This window comes from Uranotaenia lowii, chromosome 2 (genome assembly GCF_029784155.1).
Source record: "Uranotaenia lowii strain MFRU-FL chromosome 2, ASM2978415v1, whole genome shotgun sequence".
In the NCBI taxonomy this organism is placed as follows: Eukaryota; Metazoa; Arthropoda; class Insecta; order Diptera; family Culicidae; genus Uranotaenia; species Uranotaenia lowii.
The window spans coordinates 207,115,393-207,137,653 of record NC_073692.1 but is presented as its reverse complement, the minus strand read 5'-3'; the positions used below and the strand labels follow the sequence as shown (position 1 = coordinate 207,137,653).

At 34.4% G+C, this 22,261-nt stretch overlaps 1 protein-coding gene across 1 annotated transcript; it reads right to left on the bottom strand.

Moving 5' to 3' along the window:
• Positions 1–417: 417 nt before the first annotated feature.
• LOC129742278 (ATP-binding cassette sub-family G member 1-like) lies at positions 418–20,347 on the bottom strand. Its single transcript, XM_055734159.1, has 5 exons — positions 20,047–20,347; positions 1,576–2,144; positions 1,313–1,509; positions 1,082–1,250; positions 418–1,022 (listed from the first exon to the last, which is right to left on the bottom strand). The coding sequence occupies exons 1-5, from the start codon at positions 20,334–20,336 to the stop codon at positions 418–420; spliced, it is 1,830 nt and encodes a 609-aa protein (XP_055590134.1). The 5' UTR covers positions 20,337–20,347.
• Positions 20,348–22,261: the final 1,914 nt, after the last annotated feature.

The window sequence follows — 22,261 nt, the reverse complement described above, 5'->3', positions numbered from 1 at the left end:
CTATGTACATTGGTACGGTACAATCATCGTTGGCTCAGATGTCAGGTTCAAAAATTGAACCCATTAATCATCATTTCCCATTAACACAGCCAGAGTGCAAGGCCGCAACAAGGACATGTATGCAATCTTTGCAAAAAAGGCCATTCCGGTTGTGATTTTGCCCTTGTGTATGATTGTGAACAGAAATTTCCACAACTTCTGGTAACGAGAAAGTGGTGCTTTTATGCATCGGAGTTTCCAGCCAGACAGTCATTTTCAGTGCAAGGTTATGAAAGTTTGATGTTTGAATTTGTACTTCAAATTGCAGAGTGTACTGATGAGAGTTTTGAAATAAAAGTTTCTGAACGTAATCAACATTTGAAATATTTTGTGGTTTCAAACTTATCGAGAATGCTGTAGAATTTTTAAAATTTCATTTTATTTATTCATCATACTGACTCTTCTTTTAAGACTAAAATAAAACAGCCCTGTCATTACGCTAACCCACACAATCAATCCAAGAAAATCGTACTGCAGCCCGATGACCGGCATCTCTATCGCTTTTAGATATTTAGAGAGCTTCTTGAAGTAGCAAAATATTTCCGGACAGTCCAAATCTTCCCGACCCATTCCATAGATCACGTGCAGATATCCTTCAAAGGCATACCGCTCGAAAGACAAATATGTCAGTGATTGCAGAACCAATGGAACCTGTGAGATTGTCAGAAAACAGCCGGAAAACAGCATCACAGGGACTGAAAAAATACCGGCCACAAAGGCCGTCGTTTGAACCTTGAAGAAACAACCGAAGATCAGGCCCCACATCTCGGAAATCCATCCGAATAGGACTGAAATGGACCAAAATCCAAGGGCTCGGCTAAGCTCCAAAGGTTGTGCAGTCAGAATGTAGATCACAGAGACAAGTATCGTAATATTGGTCAGAAGAAGCGGTATCTCGACGATAATTTTGGACAGAAAGTAGGAAAACAGGCCGTAGGAGTTGCTCCGATACTCTCGGATGAAGGCGGCGGATTCCAGCGGAACTGAAATGTTAAGTCACAGATTATGATATTTTCTTTAAGTTTGAAAAAAAAAATCTTACAAACAACCGCAGCAGGTCCTATCGTCGTGAACAGAATGTTGTGCAAGATAATGTGGAAAATTGACGTATTGGATATGATCTTGGCTGCATTACCTCCCATATCGTAATAAACTGTGCCAATTAGAAGTCCGACCATGATGTTGATGGCAGTTTTTACTTTTATTTGTGTCTGTAAAATTTAAAAAAAATTAATTTTGTTTCAACTTCAAGAACTCATTCAAAAATAGTTACCGTGTCTCTCCAGGTACAAAGGAAATTTCTCTTGGTAAGAAGTGCAAATTGGCTCCATGTAGAAAGTCGCTCATGATCTCCGGTATTGTTCACGGTGATCTTATTAAAGATATTATCTTTGACTGTAGCTAATGTTCGTTGAGACTCGATCATCTGTTTTATACGATCATTGCTCTCCGAGCTCGCCATTTCGAGGGCTGAAAACAAACAAGGGTAATGGAAACTAGGATTTGAATAACCTTATCAAACCCAATCAAACTTACCAAAATCTGCAGGACTATGCGAAAGAGGACACTCCAAGCCGAACTCAGAAAACCGTGGAATCAGCTGATCCAGAGGACCATTGTACAAACAATTGCCCCGGGTAATTAGAAACACGTCATCAAACATCCTCAGAATCCCGGAACTTGGTTGATGAATAACGCACGCCACGATTCGCCCCTCCTGTGCCAAATTTCGCATCTGAACAACAACCTGATTGGTGGCCACCACGTCCAGCCCCGTCGTAGGTTCATCCAGCAACATAACCTGAGGACTAGCCAACAAGTCGATGGCCATTGCCAATCGCTTATATTCTCCTCCAGAAAGGTTTTTCCCCAACGTGTTCCTACACCTTTCCAAACCCAGAGTTTCAATCAGCTCCTGGATGAGAATCTTTTTGGAGCTGTTGGCGATCGCTGGCGGCAGTTGGAACTCGATGGCATACTTGAGGGACTCTTCGACCGTGAGATTCAGCCAAAGAGAAACTTCCTGTTCGGTGTACGATACCGCCTTGCGGAGCTTGGAGCCGGACAGTTCATCGCTGTTCAATTTGATCGTTCCTTCAGCTTTTCTGCGAAATAAAAATAACATTGATTGAAATTATAATAACAGCCCAAGCAACCATAAGTCTCGTTAAAAAGGTCAAACACAGCTTAATCGGCATGATCAATGTGCTGCAGTTCGTTTTATTCAAACCAAAATTTAAGTTCTTATTGAAACTTTGAAGTTCCATTACAGATTTGAACGGCCTTCTGTTCAGGTCACAAATCTTATTTTAATCAGCAAAAACAAAATAAAAATCTATTCTCTCCTTTCTTACTCTTACACCAGCCCATGTGGTGCTACCGGTTTCTCGGCATCCATCTTAATTCCTCCCATCACCTCAATTCATCTGACTTAACTGCTTTATTTTTGACATTGTTTCATACAGGCCGGCCCACATGCCATTTCTGATACATATTTGATTTATTTGCTTACTTAAGCACTAACCTAATGAAAAAAAAAATAGATTTGAACCGCGACCCATCGAGATGATAGCCAAACACGCTGCCACGAGGTCACGCCTGTTGTCTTACCAGCAGCTAAAACTCGAAGTGGTAAGAAGCTTCCCTAGAATACCTGCAAGGGCAGCCAGAGCGGCCAGCAGCGAAGACGCCAGGCTAATTAAGGAATTTTTTGGAACTTGAAGTCCATGGAAGGCTATTTGAGACCCAATTTGCAAATTTTATTCTGTAGGAATGCATTTTGATATGTCACAAAAAGGCTATTTAAGTAACTTTTTGGAAACTCAAGTCCATGGAAGGCTATTTGTAACTTTAACACTGAGTATTGTGACTGATGTGTCACAAAAAGGCTATGTGAGGAACATTTTGTAACTTTCATGCTCGCATTCGAGAAAATTCGGTACCAATTCGTTTTGGAACTTTTGTTCAGCGAAATTCGAACTTCGTAGGCACGCATTTAAGTAGATATGGGACTTTTGGTTACTTGGAAGGGAAATAATTTTGAGTGGAACTAGCTGAAATCTGATCTTGTGCGGAACTTTTTACTTTTCCTAAGATGTAGGCAATGACTTTTATAAATTTTGTCGAAATATTGGAAATACACTTTTGCAAGATCTTTTCATTCAAGCTTTGTCATTTTAGCTAAAGTTTATGAAATGTAATAATATTTTTAGCAGCTTGAAAACATGCGCCTTTTCTGCTGTAATTTTCACCAATCTATGCTGACGTTGAACAACAATAAAAAAAAGAAATTATTCGGGTTTTGTAACGAGTTTTCCATCAAAATATCAATTTATCGCGTAGTTTTTAAAGTTAAAATATGGTCTTAAATGAAACCATCTTTGATTTTTAGTGGAGTTTCTGGCGTCCACACACAGTTTTACCCTTGAATATATGCACCTTCGTATTTTTCTTATGTCGGCTTTAGGGCTGTCCCAACGGTAGATGCAAAACACGGTTTTCGACCACGCTAAAACAATCCGGCTGGCACCGGTGGCGTAAATTGCTGGTTTAGCACAGTTATCGATTTCAAAATTCCCAACAGTTAAACGCCTTTGTTCCAAATTCATGCAAATTTGGAACAGGATTTAAAATTATACGACAGACCGATTTAGTTCACGGTGAGAAAATTTTAGCCAAGAATGATTTCTTTCACACATGTTTGGGTAACATTGGGTGTGATAATAGTTTTTTTTTGAATGTTTTTTTCGCTTCAACCAGCCTATACGTTACATAAATTGAGAAAAGATCTTAATAAAAACCATATCAAGTATTAATAATAGATGTCACATTATTCTCGATTAAATATAATTAAATAAATTCATTTGGGCTCGACGAATTGTGAATCCAGTCAGCGTTCTAAAATTTGAAAAAAAAAATAAACGTAAAGAAAATTTTAATACTTTTTCAATGAGGTAAAATAAATGTTTATTGTTTGTTCTATAATTTTTGTTCTATTTGAGATATTGAGAGATTTTTAGTTTTGTGTAGAGTGCTCGGAGTTTTCGTCAATATCAGCATATTTTTCTGTATCCATACATAAATTTACAAAGTGAAACAAGTTTTTGTCAAACAAAAATGTCGACAAATCAAAGAAAAATTTCCTTTGACTTTGGGATAAACAATTCTCATTTCCTTTATCATTGTCAGCATAACTTCAAAAAAATATTGCTTTTCATTTCATTTTAACAAAACCTTATTCCATTGATTCAAAGCAATTTGATTGAATTAATTGAAGAATTGTTTCAATTGACCTTTTTTCCTCGTTGTGTAGTCATTTTTGCTTTTAAATTAATGAAATCCTGGTAGAATAGTTGAAATCATGAAATCATTGTTCTGTCAAAAAGAATATTCGTAGAATTAATTTTAAGACAATTAACCGTAAAACCCAAAACTTATGCAATTTTTCTAATAAAATGGGTTTTTTCTTCTCAAATTATTGAGTGTCTGCAATGAAAGTGTTTCCGTTTTAAATTTGCTCATACACCGGTGGGTAGTGGGTGTTTTAGCCGATTCTAAAATTTCAAGTTGTGCTAAAACTGGTATACTTAAAACCAATATTTACGCCTGAACCGTTGCAGGTGCTCTTAGGGATAGAAAAGATGTAAAATTAAGTTCGATTAGAACCAAAAATTAATGTAATGAATTGGTGTCACAGTGTACCAGACCAGGCACATAAAAACTTAGTTTTTGAGCACAAGAAATGTTTTTTTTTAAATTTTTTTTCGATCGGCTAAATATTTATAGTTTCCTTTGTTTTATTGACGTTTTTCCAACACTGCCAAACTAGTCAAAATCAGCTCTTATATGTTTGGTACCGTGATTTTCGTTGCCTTATGCTACCAGAAATGTATCCTTCATTCCAATTTTTTTTTAATTATTTCTAAGAATCGTTTTAAAATTAGGGTAAATTGGAAGAAAGGAATAAAAATGTATTTTTCATTTTATTCATACCCTCTTTGTTCCAAAGTTGTTTCTATTCAAGCAAATAATAAAAATTTCATTTAATTTTTTCAGATTAAAAAAAGTTTTAAAATTAAGATATTTTTTATATTTTTTAAAGAATTTAATTTAGAGTTTGAAATAAAACTTAAGGACCACAATGCACAATGAGAAATGAATTTCAGAATTGGTTAAATATACGATATTTTCGTATAATATTATTTTGTTAGAAAATATCAGAGTTTTGAAACCAGATTTAAGTTCATTATAATTCTATAATCATAAACTTATTTTATCTCTAATTTGTTTTTTTTTTCGAACGTAGAGTTACAAAAATAGAATCTTACAATTTTTTTGAAATTACCTTGCACTAATATGAAGAAGCTGAGAGATAATATACACCTAATTGAAAAGTTTCTTTATATTTTCTTCTATTCAATAAAAAGTGTTTTTTAAATTTAACAAATGGCATTTATAACAAGATATTCCTTCCTTCATGAGCTCATAAGTCTTTTTTTTAACTTTCTGATAACGAAAGTCATCTTTTTATAAACTTTTCCTAGCATTGAAAAATATAGCTTCGCAGATTGAAGTTGTATCAAAGAATATCGAAATAAGTTTAATTATGAAATGGGTTAAAAAAGTTTAAATTTCATCTCTAGTTTTGAAATTTTTCAAAATGCTTCGAATTAAGTTCACTGAAATCAAATTGGAGAAAAAGGTGCATCCTTCCCCCCATATTACTATTAGAAAATGAACATTTTTTAACTTGATATTTCTGTGATTTCGGCCACCTTGCCCATCACCTTTGAAAATGTAATAATTTTCAGGTACGAAGATGTACCAAGACGAACTCAGAACATAAGGTTTGAAGTTATGTATCATTTTGCCTGAGAACTCGAGTTTTTTATGCCAGTAGTCGGGAAAGCAACCGTATCTTCTTTGGTGCAATGCACATTTCATCACATTTTGGCTCATAGTTAGCTCCGATCGGCATTGAAATTTGGCAACCCCTTCTTATGATGCACTTTTTACAAATTGGAGGTCCTCTTGACTTTTTGTACCATTATTCAGCTTTCAAGTAACTTAATTTGAGTATTTTGAAAAAAATCAAAATTAAACCATTTTCTATATGAGCTCGATATTCTTTTTTTTTTTTTTTAAATATGTCTTTATTTGTACCAATTCATCATTACATTTATATTACATTATTACATTAAATTAGGTGTTCAGTTCAATGATGAACTGTCCAGAGCCCTATAGTTTATTAATCACTATAATTTATTTATTTGCATTAATTTGGCTGAGTGCAATCAAGTATTTTTATGTAGGAGAACATCCTGTAATGTCAAAAAATATTTTAAACTTTGTAGCGTTATAATTAAGTAATTGTGATTATTAAATTTTGAGCGTGTAGTAATTGTATTTATTTGAGCCAAAATTAACTGTTTAGAATTAAGAGTGTTAATTGTCAAACGTGCACGTGCAACAAAACATAAACAATGATCAACGTAAACAACAATCAACGATTAAACACGACACCAGCAGAAGAAATTATTTATTAAGTTCGACTCGCCATTGAAACCTACCATTCGCTCGCGTCCCTGAGCCACTGTTGACAAAGGAGGCAAGTGTTTCTTGAAGGATTTAAGGTGAGAACATTCGATTAACCTTGCTGAACAATCAGACGTCTCTATATGAACCTCCAGGCATCCGGAGACGAACCCAGCGGGAATGCAGACGGAGGACAGTAACGAGCTCGCAGGAAAAAGAAAACAAAAAGAAACCAACCGTACAACGGGTGAGTGAACGAAATGTTAATTGTCATGGCTAAATTGCGTCATCACATCGCCGATTTTGTAGGATACAAGCCAAACCCTCACCTGTGCCCTCACCTAAGCAATCATCAGATCGACGGTGGAAGCCAGAACCGGGACAAACAACGACCCCTGGTGGGTGAGTAAAAAGTTTGTAGTACGGAAGAGATAAAATGCTAAGACATTGTCGTTTGTCGATAGGCCGTTGTTGGAGAGCCGAGTTCGGGAGCTCAACGCACTAGGCCCAGCTCATTCTTTTGGCCAAGCCGGAACAGAACCAGCAGGAAGCAGACAGCGGAGATGCTCCGGGCCTTTGCCATGCGCCCGTTGAGCAGTGCAGCCAGGCAGGGTTGCCAGATGCTGTGATAGTCGATCCGACGCAAAAGCTGTGATATTCCTGTGCCGTCCGATAGCTGTGATATGACTGTTGTGCGTTTGGGATGTAAAGTTTGTGAACTATGGTAGGAAACGGGCCCGTGAGTAGTTATTATGTAAGCTAGCTTAGGTTTTTAATATGTCGTGTTAGTAAATAATTATAATTGCTACAGATTTGGGTTTTGCGTGTTTGTGTTTTGGGTAAAAGTTAGCCGTGCAGCACACACTGAAAACCAGTGGTGCTCAAACTGTTTCAACTTACTACTAAAAACTAAGACTATCCTATATTAAAACTAATTATAGAGAGAACGAATCTCTGCGATGGAAGACTGCATCGATTTGCCTCTGAAGTTGGAGATGATTTTGTTGGCCATCTCTTCAATCGATTCAATGCCCGCAATCCGATGAAGATCTTCGGTGCTGTGCCAAGGTGGAAGCCGCAAAATCATTTTCAGAACCTTGTTCTGAATCCTCTGGATGGCCTTCTTCCTCGTCGCGCAGCAGCTAGACCAAATCGGAACTGCATACATTATCGCTGGTCGGAATACCTGTTTGTAGATTAACATCTTATTTCGCAGACACAACCTGGATTTCCTGTTGATGAGAGAATAAAGAGATTTAGTATATTTATTACACTTAGATTGAATATCTTCTATGTGATTTTTAAAAGTAAGATTCCGATCAAGTGTAAGTCCCAGGTACTTCACGTGATCAGACCATTCTAATGAAACCCCATTAAAAGTTATGGAATGATTTTCATTAGGTTTTAAAAAATTTGCTCTTGGCTTATGGGGAAATAAAATAAGTTGAGTTTTGGAAGCGTTAGGAGAAATTTTCCACATTTTCAAGTAATTCAAAAAGGAATTTAAATTTTGTTGCAATCTACTGCGTACCACCCGTAAATTTCGACCTTTGGCTGAAAGCAAAGTATCATCAGCAAATAATCTTCTACCTTTTCCCTCTGGTACATCAGGAAGATCAGAAGTAAAAATATTGTATAAGATTGGCCCAAGTATACTACCTTGAGGGACACCAGCTCTAATGGGTGTCCTTTCAGAGCATGAATTTTGATAGCTTACTTGTAAGGTTCGGCTAGTCAAATAATTTTGAATAATTTTGGTGAGATATACAGGAAAATCAAATCGAGCTAATTTAGCTACTAAACCTTTGTGCCAAACACTGTCAAAAGCTTTTTCAATATCAAGAAGAGCAACACCAGTTGAATATGCTTCAGATTTCTGATTAATGTGAATCATCATTCTATTCAAAATAACTCTCTCAAATAGTTTACTTAAGGAAGGGAGCAAACTAATTGGTCGATAACTCGAAGGTTCTGAAGCATTTTTTCCAGGTTTTAAAATTGGAGTTACTTTGGCATTTTTCCATTTATTTGGAAAATAAGCCAAGTGAAAACATTTATTGAAGATTTTAACTAAAAAATTTAAAGTGCTTTCAGGCAACTTTTTAATAAGAATATAGAAAATCCCATCTTCCCCTGGGGCTTTCATATTTTTAAATTTTTTGCAAATCAATTTAAGTTCATCAATATTTGTCTGATGAGAACTTTCAAATACATTTTGTTTAGAAAGAATATCATCAAATTCAAGGGAAATTTGAGCATCAATTGGACTTACAACGTTTAAATTAAAATCATGAGCAGACTCAAATTGTCGGGCTAATTTTTGAGCTTTTTCTGCATTCGTTAAAAGAAGTTTATCCCCGTCTTTCAAAGTAGGAATTGGCTTCTGAGGCTTTTTCAGAATTTTAGTTAATTTCCAAAAAGGCTTTGAGTAGGGTTTTATGTCCTCTACTGCTTTGGCAAAGTTTTCATTACGAATGAAATTTAAACGACGTTTGATCTCTTTTTGAAGGTCGCAATAAATAAATTTCCAATAAGGATCCCTAGTACGTTGATATTGGCGTCGACGAATGTTTTTCAGTCGTATCAAAAACTGAAGATCATCATCAATTAAAGGTTGATTAAATTTATGTTTAACTTTAGGTATTGAAGCGGCTTTAGCATTGACTATTGAAATTGTCAAATTTTCTACAGCCAAATCAATATCTTCTATTGAATTAAGTGGAACGTTTACATTCAAATTACGTTCAATAAAATTCATATATCGCTCCCAGTTAGCCTTTTGAAAGTTAAAAGCTGAATTTAAAGGGTTTTCAATGGGACTTTGGGATAAAGAAAATGTTACTGGAAGGTGGTCTGAATCGAGGTCCGCATGAGTAACTAATTGACTACAATGCTCGCCTAAATCCGTTAGAACCAAATCAATTGTGGAGGGATTTCTAATTGAAGAAAAACAAGTATGCCCATTAGGATATTCAACAGTATAATAACCTGCAGAGCAGTCATTAAACAAAATATTCCCATTTGAATTTGATGAAATATTATTCCAAGATCGGTGTTTTGCATTAAAGTCACCAATAATAAAAAATTTAGATTTATTTCTGGTGAGTTTTTGTAAATCTCCCTTCAAAAAATTTTTCTGTTCACCGCTGCATTGGAAAGGCAAATATGCGGCAACAATTATAATTTTCCCCATAGAAGTTTCTAATTCAATTCCAATTGTTTCTAAGACTTTTGTATTGAAAGAAGGAAGAAGTCTAAATTTGAGACGACTATTGATGACAATAGCTACACCCCCACCTTGTCGATCAAGTCGATCATTTCGTAAAATTTTAAAGAAAGCATTGCTTTTCAAGTTATTGTCTGGCTTTAAAAAAGTTTCAGTGATGGCAGCAATATGTATGTTTTGAGTTTTCAAAAATAAAAAGAATTCATCTTGGTTAGCCAGCAAAGATCTAGCGTTCCAATTCATAATATTTAAACATCTATTTGGATCCATGAGGGAATCGCAAAGTCATAATAATTTTGTTAGCATAATTAAAAGAAGTTTGGAAAGCTTCAAACATTGAATTTGCTTTCAACATAAGTTGCATCATTTCCATTAAATTTTGATGCAAAAATTTTAATTTTTCCTCAGTAATCTCACCCAAATCAACAAAATTGTCAGGATCAGAAAATGAAGGAGAAGAACAAGTATTTGAATTTCGGGGATTTTTCCAAGCCTTTGCATGAACGTTGAGACTTGGTTTTTTCCCATTTTTATTAGTTAAACCTGAAGAGGGAAACCCATTTTCAACCACCTCTGAGAACGATAAACAACGAGTCTGTGGCGCAGAATCAGCCCAGGTAACATTAAAATCACTTCGGGTATTACCCAGCCGTGATTCCAATGTAGGCCGAGGCTGACCGCGAACAGGCAGGTTGTTTGCCGGCCCGACATGTGAAGACGAAAAAGAGGAAGGAGGAGAAGAAACTTTTCTGGAAACTTTGGGATTTTTCCTAGAAGCAACAATTTTTGCCCTGATGGGACAGTCTAGCGAATTCGAGGAATGATTACCTGCGCAATTTGCACACTTAAAAAAATCTGTTTTTGGCTTATCACCACCAAAAAGGCATTTAGACTTTTCATGATCGAATGAGCCGCAAAACATGCATCTGGCATTCATTCTACAATTTTTAGTGCCATGACAAAAAGCTTGACAACGACGACATTGCGTAATATTTTGAAGAAAATTGGTAGAAGATTTACGAAAAGGTTCGAATTTGACTCGACAATGAAACATAAGACGAGCCTTTTCAAGAATTTGCAAATTATTAACCTGATCCTTTTTAAAATGGATCAAATAAAGTTCAGGAGCAAAACCAACACTACTGGTATTATTCGTGTTGGTTCTTTTCCTCATTTGAATTACTTGAATTGGAGAAAAACCTAACAAAGAATTTAATTCAGTTGTGATCTCATCCGGTGTCTGATCGCCGGTGAGACCCCGAAGTACAACTTTAAAAGGACGATCACTTCTAGTGTCGTACGTAAAAAATTGGTGTTTTTTATTATTCAAATAATTTTAAACCTTTTGAAAATCATTAAAAGATTCCGCCAATATACGAGCAGTTCCCCTTCGACCGATCTGAAAAGAAATCTTCACATCCTTGACGGAAGTGACGATTTCTTTTCGAAAGGCATTGAAGTCAGGAATCGTGACCGTTATTGGTGGAATCTTTTCGTTTTTAACAGTATAAGAAGAAGAAGGTTTCTTAGTACTCTTATCAGAATTAAATATGAATATTTCCTCATCACCGATGTTATGAAGGACATCGAATGAATTGGAAATTTCAACTTTTTTGGGCGATGGACCTGAATTAGGTTCGGCAATCCGTTTTCTACCGGCCCTTGAGCCGGCCGATGACTTCCCCATGCTGGAAAGAAAAGAGAAAATATGAATAAAAGAAAATGAAAATAATTTTAGCACTGAAAAGTGCTGATTGAAAAACAGGTAAGCAAAAAATAAATAATGTAAAAATGTTCCTGCAGGTACACAGCAACGATACGATGCTCCGGCGTACGTGTTGACGGCTCAACGGTACAGATGGAAGTGAGGACGATATTCTTTAATACAACTTCAATCAGCGAATCTATAATTTTCCATGCTAGAAAATATTGAACAAAGGTGATTTTCTTATTTTCTATACCATGATGTCAAAAAAAAGACCTATGAGCTCATTATAAATAATGTCCTTTTATGGGGGAAGTCGTCTACTACCGGACACTTAAGGTTTTTAAGCAATAACTTCAAAAATAGATTTTTGTAAATATTGGTTCCTCTACTGATTTGAAAAGTATCAATATTATAATCACTTAAATATATAAGAAAAAAATTAATTTACAACATATTCATGTGGTACATGTGTGTGCCGGACACTACGAATTACTTCACCAAAGTTGTCACCAATGGCACAAAAACGTAGCAAAATGACTGAAATCACTTGCACAGGTCTCGTGAGTAGGGGGAAGTGTTCCTAAATGCGCATGTTGGGTAATATGCGCATACAACCGATTGACGATATGGCTGGAGATTCAACGTATCTAACCAGTGCAGTTTGAGGGTAATACCAAATATAATAATAATCAATATTCCTCACTCCCCCAAAAAATGGGAGACACACCATGCGCGCCTTCATGTGGAGAAAGCTCTAACTAATCGTAGAAAAACAAATAAAAATTTCCGAAGTTGCCACAGACATAAATTTTTCAAAACAAAACAAAATTTAGGTATCACAGTAATCGAACAGTTGTTGTTAAACATTTTTCTTCGTTGTTGTTTGAGGGCCTCAATAATTTGGTTTTTAGATAGGATACTGGTGAGTTTTCGTATTGCTTATTTAAATATGGATCTACCTTGATTGCGTTTAGTTACCTGATTGATTTTTTAGGTATTCTAAACACCGATTATTGCGGAATTCATTTTTCTGGAGGACTTAGCTCAAATTTGCTTGTGTATGATCCCCTGAATGAGGAAGCCAACCAATTAAAGAAAGCCTCCCCCGAGAACAAACTTAAAAAATCTGGGTGATGGCTGTGGACGTTCACATTCCCAGAACGAATTCTAAAATCCAACGGCGTGAAAGACGCTCTGTTACTTACGATTCCTTGAGCGGCAAGAAAACCAGATCTAAAACATACTTGGTCGATTTTTTTTAAATAGATTTTATTATTTTAGCTTGCAAAATTCCTTTTTTGATAAAACTCCCTTGTGTTGCTTGCCGTCCCGCTAAATCGCGAAACCATGGAAAGATGAATGATACCAAGGGCATGTTACATAGAACACCCATTCTAGGTTTTGATATTGTCCGTGGGAGAATTAAACTTCCTGTCAATGAATTGGTATGAGGTGCTGTTGCTACTGCTGGTGTGCATTACTTCTAAGATGACAGAATTTTACAACGAAATAAGAATCTTGTACTCCAATAAAACTAAAAACCCCCAAACTTGAACTTCAAACAAAATCTGTTCGCCTAGTTTTGATATCCTGAAAAACGAAATATATGGTACATGCTGAGGGTTTTCGGATAAACTTTCGGGCTTGACGGAACCTTGGAATTTAAAATTTAACAAATTAAAAATAGACCTTCGTCCGTTGTGCTAGAGACTGCAAATTTTTTTTCCAGTTATTGATTACTTTTCGACTGCCCGAAACATCCGAGGACCGGAACTTTCGTAGTTTGTGGAGGTATCTTAAAGTCTCTGGGATTCAAAAGTATTATCTGCAATCCCCATAGAATGCCTTGAGGCAAACCAGATCCGAAAAGTCCAAAAGTAGATTTCTTCCTCGGGGGAGACATCACCAGGCAATTTCAGAGCTGGCTATCCAGTTCAAATCGCCCGAGGTGGGTGAGGCATCCATCCAAACGAGATTATGTGCAATTGGATGCAACGGAAGCAGGTACCGATTAAAGGTTTTGTAGATATCTGGGGAATTGTAACATATTTATCATAATGAATATCCGGGATATCTTGATTTTGAATGTTTACCTGTTTAAAACGGGAGTTTTTCAATACCACACATTAGATACATAAGTATATTCGTACTATTCATCGTTATTTGTTAATGAAAACTTCGTTGACAAAAAAATGACTGATTGAAAACAAACTAAGAAATTTCTCGACGAAACACGCCAACTTGACTCTTTTAGTAAGAACTTTCTCCTGAAGGTGGTGTTGAAGCGCATGTCCTTGCTGGACTGTATGAAGCATGCTGAGAGTTACCAATGTTGATTATAATATGTTTGGTAATACGCTATTGAAACATGGCATGAAGAAACTTGATGGTTACATAAAGCCAAAAAAATTTAAAAATTCAAACAAGATTTTTGTCAGTTTTGTTATAATATATTGAACTTTAATTATCGTGCGTACAGATTCTGTGAATAAAAATTTCAATGGTTTTTCTTTCTTATGCATCTGGAAATCGGAAATTCAATAAATTGAAGCTTTTGGCAAAGTTGTAAATGTTAAGATATTGGAATAATAGTCAGTTTCTGAATGCCCATATCAAGGCAGGTTAAATGCCTATATCAAGAAAAATAGATTAGTCTTATAAATTTTTTACTTTTTATCATTTAAACATTAAATCTACGCTCAAATCACGATCTTGCAGCGAAAAAAGAAGAACTTCATAATGATTCGATAAAAATACGATATGAACAAAATATTACCATGAAATATGGCCATATGGTATACCTAACTATGTTTTATGCAAATGAACTAGTGATGTAAAAAATTTCACCAAAACTTCAGCCTTAACGTATGCTTAACATCCGTTTCTATCATTTTCAATTACATTATATCAAAATATTGCAAGTGTTAATGAAATATAGCTAAAACCTTAAATATGTGCATTTAGCCCGCCAGTTTCGGAAATCAGCTATTTTGACTTCTTTTATTATAAAATTATTTTCACAAAAACTGTAAGAGATTTTAACAGAAAAATTGCTCTAACGTATATAAAACAGATGTCCGCTCATGTGTATATAGTTTTCAGACTTCTATCTATTGGAATATGGGAGAAAATGAGTGCTTTCCTTAATATGCGCATATAGCCCGCCTCTCCCCTACGTGTTTTCCAATACTGAACGTTCTATGAAGCCAGACATAAAAGTTTTTTTGACAAACCTGAATAAAATATTTGTTTCGAAAAAACTGAAGAAAAATTGTCTATGACCGGACAGCAAAATCTTAAGTTTCTCAGAGGACTTAAATAGTTTCTTTATTGAATCCTTATCTTCTGCTAACCATTTGAGGGTGCTTAAGAGATGAAAAAATGAAAGTTTCAAGTTTAAATTATCTATATTTTTTAATATATTCTTGTCCGGTCATAGACAAATCGCATTGTTTTTTATTTTCCTAATATTTCGTTTGAACTTCCGTTTTATTATTTTATATCCACTGTAGTCGAAAGATAACCAATCAACGATGTCGTTCATGTGCAGTCAAATTTTACAAGCCGAAAAAACTTACCACAATACAAATGCAAAGTTTAGGCGATCCTCTCCGTACTACTAGACAAAAGCTTTAGATGCCTATCATTGGTTTACCTTTTCAGATTGGATTACTTCATTTTCATGGCGTTAAAACATTATTAGGATATTGTGTTTTCAAAAAATCTATGGCCGGCCATAGGCGATGTCCGGCCATAGACGACTTCCCCCTAAATAAAAAAAACACTGAGCTTCTACTAATAAGTGCAAGGTATACTCAAAAAAAATTTTATGATCCGATTTTTGGTACTATACGTTCGAAAAACAAATATTTGAGATGATTTTTTTTTTATATAATTGCTATGATATGAGCATAAAACTAATTTTAAAACTATGGTAATTTTATATTAATTTGATAAATTTTCCATAATAGTGAGTGAAATTCATTTCTGATTACAAGTTGTGGTCCATAAATGTTGTTTCTTAATCTAAACTAAACTATAAAATTAAATATAAAAATATTTGCAACAAAGAGGGTATGAATAAATTGAAAAATGATTTTTAATTCCTTGAAAGGCACAGTTTTCCTAATATTTAGAAACTATTTTAGAGGAATAACTAAAAAAATGAAATGCAGGTTGAATTTCTAAAAGAATAAGGCAACAAAAATCACATTAGTGTAAAAAATTTAAGAGCTGATTTTGACTGGTTTGAGAATGTTAAAAAATAAGAATATTTTTTTGTACAAAACTATAAATTGTTACATAGCTATTGAAATTAAAGGTTTTCATAAATGAATCATAGATATTTATGAAAACAAAACGTTTTGAAGTCTTTTACATAGTTGTTTAATAAGTTAAAATCTTGAATACCAAACATTTGAAACGCCTTTTTGTGACGTAAGAACGTAAGTAACGTCATTTTCAATTGAATTTTCTAAAAATTGTCGAATTACATTTTTTTAAATAAAACTTGTCAGATAGTCCGGCAAATTTTTGAAGGCTTGTGATATAGCTCATTTGGCAAGTCAGTTGATTCCTGAGCAGATGTCCGTGAGTTCGAGTCCAAGAGTACACATCGATCACAGTTGTACCGGATAAGTTTTTCATTGACTGTCCTCCAACTGCATCGTTGATAAAGTCGCGAATGACATAAAGATGTTAAAACGACTTAAATCGAGAAAAAAAATTTGTTAACCTGTTTAGCCAAAATAAACATGAACGATTTTAGGGAAGCCTAAAATGCAATTTAAAATTCGCTGATGTATTTTGAATAAATTATAAGGTTTTGATTATTTTCTTCTTGATATTTTATCAATAATTCATGTGTTTTTCCAAATTTGGCCAAACTTTGTTCTAAAGCATTTTATCTATAAAATTTTAAAATCTAGGCATGAAACCAACAAAACAACTACATACTGATTAAAAATATATTTATTATCCTTTATATAAATATTTTTCTAGTCAGTATGTAGTTGTTTTGTTGGTTTAGTAGTTTATCAACTGGAATGTAGTAAAAAATTGCTCAATTTTAAATTATACGAGACATTGCACCAAATCTTGAGGTGATAGACATAATCTGACGAAATATTCGAATTTGTGACGCAAAAATCTTTCGAAACAGTTACTAAACATATGCACATATTCTTCTATTTGATTTTTGGAATTTTGATGAATTATGAAACTCATAGTAGAATTGTTGGTCAAACATGAAAGTATGATTAGGTGAAAACATTAAAGCTAGAACGTTTTTGGTAGAAGAAATCGAACAGTTTTAAAAAAAAATGTGAACTAGAGCTTTTGTGAGTGGACATTTTTTACTAATTGTGTGATTTTAAAATTTAAACGTTTCTTCTTAATTGAAATTGTCTTATTGTCTAATTGTCAAACTAAATTACCTTTTATTTAGACAAAAAATGGAGTTTTAAGCTGCTTTTTGTTAATATCAGGAATTTTGATTATAAGTGCATCAAAAAATTTAGAATTTAAATTTATTAATTTTTAATATTTAAATTTTCTATTAAAATTCTGATTAACAGGCAATGATACTTGACTGGAAAAATAATTGAAAAAAATCGGATGCCTTTTTCTCTTACATGTGTTTTTTTTTTAATTTTTTACATTTGGGAAGAAAAAACAAAAATTAAATTCTATTAACCCTCTTAATACCAACCCCAATTTAAGATGAGGGTTTCTGAAATCAGCATAAACCAATCATTATTACAACTTACTTTTCGCGCAGAATGTTTCTAAACATGTTAATCTAACAATCCGTTCTGGTAACTGTTTGACAGTGAGTTGTCAAAGGCTACATCTTAGAAATGCTAAAATCATAAGAGTACCACAAATGGAGAAAATTTTCGAAAAATTATGCATTTGGTAACGTCAGACATCTTTGGTCCATGTGTTTTTCGATCAGCCTATTGGAAAACTGATCACCTAAATGGAAAATTTGACTTGAATTTGTGTGGAGTATTTGATTTGATTGATACCATAAAAACAATTAAAAAAAATCCATTAAATTTCGTATTGATTCAAAAAGCATTTGTTGTCTAAAAAATATGAATTTAGTATGGGAGATGGGGAATCATGGGCCACTTTTTTTTTTGTTGTTCCATAACATCTTAATTATAAAAGATAAAATGAAAATAAAAAGTTGTATGGTTTTTTACATTTTCAAGGTATCATAAGGTATTTTTTTTAAATTTTTAATAAGTTATTTTCCCCAAATTTCGACTGTTTGAAAAAAAAGCAATATTTTTTGGATTTTGAAAAATGGTAGGGAATCGTGGGCCACCAAATCCAAATTGACCAAATAACATGCAAAGTGTATGAGTTGACCCAAAACTGTGATTTCCTAATTCATTTCTTTATTTTCTTCAGATGATGAAATAAAAAAGAGAGCTGTGTATGATCGCATAGATTCCAAAACCTGGCTCGCGAACGTTTTGCAAAATTTCTTATATAGGATGGACAAAATATTTTTCATAACTCTTCATATGGCATGAGAAAACTTTACTGATAGATAAAACGTATTTTAAGTTCTGAATGTGAATAAAAAAATAAAAATAGATATAGGTGGTTCAAGATGTGTGGCCCACGATTCCCCACAAGCTACACACTTAGAAAAATCCACGTAAGATTACATGCAATAGCATGGGTAGAAGGGAATCAGGTATTTACATGTATCAATACTGCTTATTTCATGTAAATTTCCGTCGTATTGGACTGCTGCTTTGTTTACTGTAGGTTTACATTTCCAACATCATTTTGTTAATCCAATAAGAAACACATCAGGAGTTTTGATAACATCTTTTATTTATATTTCCTACACATCAACTATGTACATTGAATATAAAGGCAAACAGATCACTGAAATTCAAACAATTATTTCATCTCACTTATTCACTGAAATTTTTACACACAGTCCGATTTATTCATTAGTTTTCCCCCGACGACGGCAACGACGGCTGCCGTGTTCTTAGTCAAAAAAATGCTGCCATGCAAGTTCGGCTGCCTTATTTGTTGGCAGACTTAGAGAATTCGAGCTTTCAGCGTTTATCTTCCACCCTTTTTCAGGATTCCATCCTTGGATTTTGCTGCGGAGTAAAAAAAAAAGATCGAAAAAGCACCATTGATGGAAGTTACTCAAAATGAATTTTATTACAAGAGTGTATTGGTTTATTAACATCTATGTTTTACTTACTTTTGTTAAGTATTTTTTGGCCATCAATTATGATTGAATAATCCGCCAGAACAAACAGCAAACGAACAACGAACTTTGTTGACATTTGTGTGTGCTGTCCCTGCGACTACATGTAATTATACTTGAAAATGCATTCTCATTTGAACCATGTGGATTTCGCATGCGATTTACATGTAAATCTCCTTGCAAATACAAAGATGCTATACTCTTTTTCATATTTTCTCGCGCGATGATTGCTTTACATGAAATGTAAGATTACATTTTTCTAACTGTGTATGATTAGCAAATTGGTTGCGTTTGTGTGACTTATTGATGTTTCATCAAAAATTCCTTTTCCACGTGAAAGATCATGACAGAGCTAAGATCATAAGCGTATGAACATATTTTTGTTATGCACTTTAGGTTCCCCATCGATAAAATTAGCGGGTGTTTTTTTAATTATGTAGTTAATTTTTTCTAACTTTTTTTAGCTTGATAAATAAAAGAAGCACGCCTAAAAACTTAGTTTTAATTCATTTTGATAACAGAAATTATGTAGTGTTTTTTTAATTATGTAATTAATTTTTTCTAACTTTTTTTAGCTTGATAAATAAAAGAAGCACGCCTAAAAACTTAGTTTTAATTCATTTTGATAACAGAAATAAAATAGAATAAGAAGTTTTCCTCAAAAATAGATCGAAAACATTTTTTGAACATGTAAAAATGTACTTAACTGAAGATGTATTTGAATTTTTAGAACAACAACAATATCCAATGAATATGAACAGACACATGAACTAAACGAGAGCCTGCGCATTAAAAAAGATCATTTAAGACTGATGTATTTAGAGGCCGAGTGCAAAGAACTTTTTAATTTTTTGCAAGCATAGGTGAAAGATATCAATCAAAAACCACTTTTAATAACAAAAAATGAGGATTAGTATTTTCCGGAAGAATTTTGCAGTTAAGAAGGTGCATTAGACCAAATGCAAACGTTCTACGTTTACAAAAAATGTATGAATAATTTTTTTTAACAATTCTTTATTTGAATATGAATAATTTTGTCATCTATAAATTGTTGGGCCCAAATAAACAAGTTGACTAATAAAGTAAACTCTCCATTAATGGTTTATTTTTTATTTGAACCCGTATCTAATGTCATGTGTCCAGATCATGATTTCCACCAAAAAACTAAAAAAACATAGTTACAGTTAACATGTTTCATTCATGATAAATACTTTGAATTTGTTCCTTCCTCAAAATTCCCTTTTGAATAGTTTTGCGAAATATAAGCTAACGAAAATCTCGTAACTATACCGAAATCCACTGAGCACATTCAGCAACGATGATTTCCCCGACCCGGATGGACCTAGAATAGCGGTCAATCGGCCGGATCGAAACTTCCCACTGATGCCCTTCAGAATCAGCTGTTCACTTTCAGGATCCGGCTTAACAGATTCATCAGGCACGCGACGATTCACAAACGAAAGTAACGAACTCGCACCTGGTCGCGCCTGAATCCTTCGCTGACGACGGAGCACTATATTTTCGAAAGTATACGCAAACTCACTACTCCTGGCCACAGAACTGATCTCCAGCAGCTCCATCACCGATCAGATGTTCCGAAATACTACGAATAATGCCATTAGACGAGTTTTAGAGAAGAAATCATTGTACCTCGGAAAAAACACCTATTCGAGGTACTAAAGTCAAGTCATTCGCAGGTGAAATAGTTTTAGACTAATTACTAACCTTTGGCTCGGGGGCGTCCATATACTAAGCACAAATGGAATTTGGAGATCCTACATCACGAACGACTCACGCACCGTTACAGTTTTCGCAGACTACCCATTCACATTACTTAACACTGCACAAGCTAGTAACCGAGCGTGATTAATAGCAGCGATTTCGAGAGTTCAGGCACTGTACGATGAACTTATCTCACGTGCTTACTTACGTAGATGCATAGCTAGATACCTCTTCTAAACTAAGCATTCTTTCTGAATGGAAAGGTGCTTGCTCAGAGGGAGAGAGATAAGCTCCGAATCGGACTTTGATCGTTCTGTTATATGCACGGCAGCACGATAATTAAGGTAATATTGAACTTGTTGCAATTGATAGGAATGTTTCATTCAGAACAATTCTGTCTACTTTGTACGAATCCGAATCTTCATAGTAGCTAGAACTCCAAACTTCTGGGCGTAGAATTTTCCGTTGTATTGAGAAAAATGTAGATTTTAGCACCAAGTCCAATAGTTGTAAAAAAAACTACATTTTTCAATATTTGTATGTTGTTTTATTTCATCCCAACGGTTTTCAATAGTTACCAATGCAAAATCGACAGGCACGTTCGTAAAAAGCGAAACTCATTTCTCATTTTCTCATTTCATCAACAAAATCGAAGCTGTTGTTGATATGATGGTCGGTCTTACCGGCGATTTTATTTAATATTCCTGCTAAATATTTGGCTATTTTGTAAGTAGCAGTGCCCATTGTTGAAACTATCAAGCTTTTTACGAACGTGCCTGTCGATTTTGCGATGGAAACTATTGAAAACCGTTGGGATGAAATAAAACAACATAAGAACAAGTTCACTGATGTTGGGAAGAAGTGGTAGAAATTTTGACATTTTGAAAATTTTGCCATGCAAAAACATTTTCAGGATCATTGGGCGTTTTTTTTTTACAGCACTGTTTCTAATTCAACCGTATGTGATAGAAATATTGCTATTTTTGGATCACAGCATGCGAAACTACAACACGTGTTGTATAAAAACTTGAAGGCCACAGATCTTGAAAATGTTTTTGCATGGCAAAATTTTGAAAAAGTGCTAAAAGTGGAAAAAAATTTCTACCACTTTTTCCCAACACCAGTGAACTTGCTCTAAGAATATTGAAAAATGTAGTTTTTTACAACTGTTGGACTGTTTCAATACAACGGAAAATTCTACGCCCAAAAGTTTGATGTCCCAACGGGTTCACCACTGACTCCTGCGGTGGCTTCAATAGCTCTCGAAAGGATCGAGCAGTCAGCGCTTGCTGAGCTGCGAGGAAAGGAAATCACGTCGGTGTTTTTCAAGCGATACCTCGACGATTGCTTGGTTGCTGCCGAAAACGAGCAAAATATGGAAATTTTGAACACTTTCAACAGTTTTCATCACCATCGAGCACGAGGCTGATGGTAAACTTAAGTTCCTAGACACAATTTTGCGTCTATGGGAGAATGTTATCACGACGGAATGATTCCCGAAGGATGAAGAAGGACGCTATCTGGATTTTAATTCATTGAGTCCTTTTTCACACAAAAATTACACAGTTGTAGCACAAAGCACTTAGTACACAGAGCAATAAGACTCACACATACTGTTTACAGGGAAAAACATTGATTACAGTCAACGAAATTCTAAAACTTGATAACTATCCACGGAATTTAATTTCTAATATTATAAAAGAAAGGGCACATCAAATTTATAATAGTTTAAGCACAGCTTTAAGTGTTACGAATGAGATTATGAATAATTTTGCAACTATCC

Excerpts from the sequence above, each read along its gene's own strand:
- LOC129742278 (XM_055734159.1), bottom strand. The coding sequence starts at position 20,336 with ATGGAGCTGCTGGAGATCAGTTCTGTGGCCAGGAGTAGTGAGTTTGCG. Across the intron at positions 1,251-1,312 it reads TTTGTACCTGGAGAGACACG|ACACAAATAAAAGTAAAAAC; the intron begins GTAACTATTTTT and ends TAAATTTTACAG. Across the intron at positions 1,023-1,081 it reads AGGACCTGCTGCGGTTGTTT|TTCCGCTGGAATCCGCCGCC; the intron begins GTAAGATTTTTT and ends TTAACATTTCAG.